Source organism: Styela clava, chromosome 14 (assembly GCF_964204865.1).
Source record: "Styela clava chromosome 14, kaStyClav1.hap1.2, whole genome shotgun sequence".
Classification (NCBI taxonomy): domain Eukaryota; kingdom Metazoa; phylum Chordata; class Ascidiacea; order Stolidobranchia; family Styelidae; genus Styela; species Styela clava.
The window spans coordinates 14,910,887-14,918,010 of NC_135263.1; the positions used below are offsets into that span (position 1 = coordinate 14,910,887).

Sequence of the window (7,124 nt, forward strand, 5' to 3'; positions counted from 1 at the left end):
TTTTTGTAAGATCTCATCTTACAGCCAAATCTGAATTTGAATCGTACTTTCCAAAATATTTTGTTTATTTCAGGTCAATGTCAACATAAGCATTACTCAAGATGAAGGATATCATGTAACATTCTAACAGATCTAATTTTTGAATGATCCTTGACCCGGAAATCCGGACTTTCAATGCGGAAACCAGTTTTATACACTCGAGTAACCTTAGCTTGCAAATTGCCCAAAAATGACGTGTTCAGAGGTATTATAGCACATTAACGTTTACATAACCTCTAATATTTTCAATACATTCGAATGATTTGAAATAGAATAAAGTTACATTTAAATTCTAGTCAATATCACAATTTTATTTTATATTTTCATCCCGAGGTCTTACAACGTTTCACGTGAGTGCACAAATGCCTTGTCGGTTTGGTATAAAGATATATACAAACTAATAGGAAGAAAACCAATGCGTGAGTTGATGGCATAAAATGATTACAAAGCTTATGGCATCCGGTTTGGTAGCCTACGGGCTCATATGCGGCGTGTGCGCGGCATCTCGGGAGACTTAAAAATCAAAACAGTCGTCGACAACGACGTCCAAATAGTATTTAATTTAAACATAAAGATTTACATCTAATGCTCAAAAGAATGCGACACGAATTCGGAAAGGTCTTGGACATTTTTCCTATGAATGTACTTTTTGAATTTTCATGTTTCTTTTGATTTTTATAAAAAAAAAAGGAAATTTCCAGAAATAAAAATGTTAAATTATTTTTGTAATATTATATGAATGACATGAGATTAATGCTAAAAATGTTTTACAGGTTACTGTAAACGTAAAGTTATTGCAACATACTACATTCCTAATGTTATAGTCATAATATATATGCCTTGCATGATATTATATTAAATGCCCGTTGGTCATGGGCTTATCCAATTAGAGTGGGCTTTTTCATGAATATTCATTGAAAATCAAATTTTGTCTATTTCAATTTTTTTAAATGCAGAACATTTTATCTGGCATGAAATATTTTTAGAAAATCGAAAATTTATCCGTAGAAAATTTTTTCGTATAAAACTTAAAAATAATCTGTTACTTGAGGCGTTTCTGTACATAATATGCAAATATTCATATTTTATGAAATTTTGAAGTAATTTTTTGAAAACAAAAAAATTCGAATTTAGGAAAAAAGTCACATAAATTACTCAAAATCAAGATGAAACTGAGATTAAAAATAAAATTCCTGTTATAATATTTTATTTTAATTTTTAACTCTTGGTTGAAATCTTATACATCGCTCAGGGCCTTTTCATACTGCCTTACCAATTTTCATAGGTTCACCATTTTCTTGATCAGCAGACACTGATAGGCAAATGCATCTGATTCATATTTTAATGCAGATTAATCGAAAAATTCTACGTAAGCTTAGTTTAAACCAAGAAAATTGGCATGGGATATACTTTTGACGACTGTACAAACGATTTATTGTTGCATTGCACCAATAAAGAAATGTACTGCTGAACAATAATGATCAGTTGAAAAGTGACAGTTTCATGCGACCAATAAAATACATTACCATAAACTTGACAGTTACACAATTTGGCAAATCTTTTTACATTGAAAAGTCGGCCGTAATTTGAAGAATTCTGAAAATTACTGGAGAAACAAATGGGAAAAAACGCACTTGTATTTCTTTTAAACGCCGCCCAAATGCTACGTCTATGTTTTAATATAATGGATAAATTTTACTTAAAATAAAGCTTTGCATTTCCTAGAATAAGATGGAGATGAACTGAGCTACGGTGACGATGAGTTCATACATGACACGACAAGTATATCAGAGCGAGCATTTTGATTGGTTTATTAGATGTTATTTACAAGCGGATGTGTGGCGCCTTGGCGGTGCACTATTCCATCAATGAAAGTGCGTTGTAAACAACTAATATGCTTTTTTACATCGAGAATCATAATAAATGCTAATTAACGACATGTCGGAAAAGGTCAATAAGAGTTCCATTTATGGTGAAGCGCAGACTTACAAGCAAATCGTTGAAATATCTAGATGGAAGCTAATCTTACGGCAAATTGTGATGCAAATTTCATTTTATTCACTGGTAAACACTAGCGATGCCGAAAATGCCCCAGCAAACTATGCCACGTAATTGTCGCTGTTACGCACATCTGTGCCGAGATGGTAATCTTATGCTTCGCCAGATCCCGGAAACGACAAAAATACCTTAACCCCTTGGTAACCTCTCGACTAAGTCAACATGTATCCACAAAACCTTCACGGGATTATAAAGGTTAACCAGTATCGCAAAGCGATATTTTGCGTTGGCAAACCGACCGTGCCTCGCGTGATGCTTGCGAAATCTATAAAGGAAATGAAGACCTGAAATGCCATCACTTCTAAATTTCCGCTTGCTTCTATTTCCCAGACGTCTAAAAAATACAATAATTTGTATACATCGTTGCGATAACTGTCAGAATGTATCAAACCATATCCGTAACCAACAACCATCGATTTCATTTTGGCTGATGACATGAGCTTTGTACCAAGCGACGTAGGTAGACTGACCTTCAGAGAAATCGCCTAATTGGTAACGGGCGGCCATTTTGTGTCCTATCAACCCGAATAACTTTCCGAAATCTGGTATTTGATGGCCGCCTCAAAACTTGCAACTCTATTCTATGCATGTATTTAGCGCAGAATAAAGCGGTTCAAAATAGCCATAAAATGGCTGAAATATCCGATATCCACTACTTCGCAATCTTACGCGAACCCCATCCATTCACAAGACTTGGAATATCTTTCGACAGGAATATTTCATTCATTTATTGCAGCACGAACAACGTATTAAATTTGAGAACAATATATTTATTAGATTTGAGGTATAACTATGAAAATAGAGCGGGGTGGGGTATAAAGGAAAGCCAGTTTAAATGGGGTAACACCTTACGTACATTTTGGTCAGAAGGAAAAACGGGAATTTAATCTTGAATTTTTTGTAGAGAATAAGGCAAGGCTGGAGGTATTGGATCCAATAGGACGTTTCAAACGTTCCGAATTTTGTTGAAGTATTTTCCTGGGTCGGGTTTTGGGAGTTTCAAATTTGAGAAGGTAATAGAATTGGGAATAGCAGAGGGGGTTTGGTTAACGTGCTGTTTATATCTGCGTTTCAAACATCTTCATAAAACGGTGATATTACAAAATATTTTACATAAATAAAATTAAAATTAGAAAACAAAACGAAGAAAAAGAACAAATAAGAAAAGAGAAATAAAATAAAAAAATCGTAACGATCGTAAAGAAATATTTTGCAGTTCTTGAATTGATAACGAAAAAATGAAACAAAACAAAAAAACAAAGACGCGCGCAAAAGACAATTTTTGATATAATCGATATTATTAGTCATTAAATTAAAATAAACAAAACAGCAGTAAATAACGACCTTTTAATCGCGACAAATTCAATAAAAATGCGCACACAAGGGGAGGGGGGAAGATGAATCTACCAAAATGGAAAATTTGAAATTTATGTTAAAAATGCTTTTAAGTAAGTAACTATAGGTTTCTGGTCGCAGAATGATTGAAAAACTAAACTGGGACAAGGGCTCTTCATTCGTGAAGCACGAAAACATTTTCTTTGGTATTTAAAACCTTTTTGATTCGAGTAGTAAATTAAAGAAAGGGATCCATTCCTATCATCCATGACCCATCATGACTAACTTATCCCAATTTTTTATTTCCATCTAAAAACGGGAGAATTTAAACAAACTGTTCATGGCGGGGTAATATATCGAAGAATGAAATAAAATTTCTCCTTCATTTAAGCTGGTAACATTGAAAGCGACTTGAAACTGCATAGATACATGATAAAACGCACATACAACTTGATTAAAAATATTTCATCATCAAACATGACATGGTCCACGAAAGTTTTTATAAATTTTGCGAATATCATGCCAGATTTGATGATAAAATTTTTTGATCAAAAGAAAACGCAAACGACGCAATAAATATAAGATATAGAACTTTTCAAGAATTTCAGCCAAAACGTAAAACGGCTTCGGCAGTCATTTTTCTGTTATCTAATATTCTCTCCTACTTTACTGGACACAGCAATAATGCTGGAATATTTTCCTACGCGCCTAAATTAGTTCTTACACCTTTGAACAAGGTCAGACGTAACATGAAGAATACAAATAATATCAGAAAGAAATGATACTTGTGCAAAATCGAACGTGGACCATTGATAGGCCGTGGCGATTAGGTGGTGTAAGTCCATCTAAGGCCAACGGTCAATAAACACGAATTTTCGGTTCTATTTTTGTCGGGACTAACTATGAAATACTAAACTAACGGTAGGGAATATTAATTTTAATGATAGTTTTGATAATACTAAGCTAGCTTAGTCACAACCAAGCGATACTATTGACGCTATAAAGTCGAAACATAGGAACAAATGGGTACAAATCAGTCACGGGGCACGCCAATATGGCGGATTGACATCGGGTCAAAATCGACGACATGCAATATTCTATTAGCTATAAATACTTCACATTCTAAGCTAGAGGTTCGGGCAGCATTCGGGTTCAGAGTTTTGACCCACGTTATAAATACAGGCTGGCTCGTAATTGCTTGAAGTTCGATCTGGCGTCTAGCGCCATACGATATTTAAATATTTTTCGGGCTATCTATATGAATCCCTACATTGGCAGCCGGATTTTACACAACCAGAACATGTCCGGCATATTTTTACGCAACCTCTCGCAATTGGATAACAGCAGAGGCACGGTAGGCATAAGGATAACATGCCCATAAGCGTCCAACGTAGGCATCTCTTATCGCTTTGGCAGGAACAGGGCTCGTCGGCATAGGAATCTTCATCTTCATGAGATAGACAATGATAAAATAGTCCTTTCACGCAACAAACGCAAGTTGCCGTCTCAACGCAGGTGTCGACGTTACACAAACATCGTTGGTTACAAGTCCAACAATGAGCAGATGATCTACATCGAGCCCGGGTTTCACGTTTTGACTGCTTATTGCAATTTCCACACTGGGGGCAAGGTTCGCCTGGTTTTAAAGGGACCCTTACGTTTTCTTGTGATTGATGGTGACTACTGTCTTCAGTGGGAAGCATGGGGGTACATTCTTCCTTTTTTAAAATGGCTGTGTCTGAGGATTTCGACGAAATGGAACTCATTTTAGTTGAAATGTCTTTTGATTTATCCTTTTTTGGCTTATCTTTGGTGGCTATGTTGTTGTTCAAACTGACGACGAGACCCTTCTTTTGTTGAGATATTTCGTCGTTTTCTAATTCTTCTTTCATAAGCTGCTTCTTTGATTTGCGTTTTGGTTGGGAAAGAACGACGTGGGTAGGTTGTGTAAAACTTAAATCGTTCTTTTTACTTGTTGGCTGCGCCAGTTTTGGTGTTGGTCGTACCGGTGGATGGCTGTTTGAACGCCATGAAGAATCCGTACTTTGTGTTACCACGCTTGGTGATGAAACTGTTTGAATAAGTCTATTGTGTACATCATAGCGAGGTTTATTGGCACGGCAGACGGGAGGCGGTGTGAGGCTGTAACCACGCTGGCTCCCTTGAATGTGGGGTCCAACGGAATCGTTTTCCCGGTGACGCCTCGTTTTCTCTCGATGGTGTCGTCGTGACGGTGGGGCATTATGTCGCATAGGAACTAAAACACTATCTCCCGTATTAAAAGTTAAAGAAGCTGGCAATGAAGAAGAAACTCTGAGTGCCCGACCGGCATACCGATGTTCAATGTGATATTTTGATAACGGTGGTCGGGGTGGCGGATTATCAAAATCAATGTCTCTGTGTCTTGAGGTATGTCTGTCCGCAGATGTCGTTACAAAATGATCTCGAAACGCGGGATGGGTTCCTTCCTCTCTATTACTCCGTTGATGACTAGAAGACCGGGTATGATACCGACGCCCGCTCGGTTCCCGGTTTTGCTGTCTGTGTCGACGAGAGTGTCGCGACCTGTGTGTCTCGGCAGGTCGGGTTTGTGTTTTTATGAAATGGCAAGGCGGTGGTTGTTCACAATAGTCATTATCCACCGCGCGTTGGTTCGACTGCAGCTGGTGCAGAAGTGCTGTGTGGCTACCGGCAGGGGGACCGGATAGAAACGCTGGAAGGGAATTTGTCCCTCCGGATGAAGTCATAGTCCCGTGTGTAAGATTATAAAACTCTAAAGAGTCTTGAAAATCCTCTGATAACGAACGGCGTATATCAGGTTGTATATCCAAGTATCGATTCGAACCTACATTGGCCTCGAATCGAACTTTTTCGCGAAAATCAGAGCCTTCGGTGTATCGTCTCTGAGGTTGTTCTGTTTCCTCACTCTCTAAAAGATTTGTTATTTCGTTAGAAGTCGGTGTTGTGCTTCGTAATCCAGTTCTCGCATTGAGCATTGTCCATAGAGCAGCGTACAAATCGGTCGCTACTATTTATTTCTCCAAGTACAGTTGTCAAAATTTATCAAACCTTTCAATATCGTATATCCATAGAATAAGGTTAAAAACTGAAAATACAACAATATATACATTATTATTTATCATCTCTTACAATATATGCATTTCATAAAGCGCACGCTGAAATTTGGCGATGCACTTTCATCCTATTGCTATCCACCTTGCATTTAACTATTAAACGGTTATTTGAAATATATCGAAGCTATCTCACGAGTTTACTTATTAGTTGGGAAAATCGATGACGTGGAAAACAACATAAAACGACTCAACAAGGCAAATACAACATGACAAATAAGCCGCTCGATTCCTTTCTAGGCTCTGTGCGGCTTTATCAAAGCCGCGGAAATTTTTTTTGCTCAAATGGACGGAGATAATAACATAACGATTAAATATGGGATCAATAGAAAGTAACTAATAGGCAGCAACAATGTCGGCGCGAAAGCAAAATTCCAAACTGTCGGAAAACTTTATGACTTGCAGATATCCGACTGCCCTCTGGGGAAGGGCATCTCGGCCGTAAATGTCTGCCATTCTTCGAGTCTGAGCAATGCGTAACTGGGGTATAATAGAAAAGAATACCAATGTTGTAACGTTTTATCGATACCACGCGGTCGAAAAATGACGCCAACTATATCT

At 37.4% G+C, this 7,124-nt stretch overlaps 1 protein-coding gene across 1 annotated transcript; it reads right to left on the bottom strand.

Moving 5' to 3' along the window:
* Window positions 1-2,800: 2,800 nt before the first annotated feature.
* Window positions 2,801-6,568, bottom strand: LOC144431945 (uncharacterized). The gene has a single exon (XM_078119777.1). It carries the CDS (start codon window positions 6,426-6,428, stop codon window positions 4,683-4,685), a length of 1,746 nt encoding a protein of 581 aa, XP_077975903.1. The 5' UTR covers window positions 6,429-6,568; the 3' UTR covers window positions 2,801-4,682.
* Window positions 6,569-7,124: the final 556 nt, after the last annotated feature.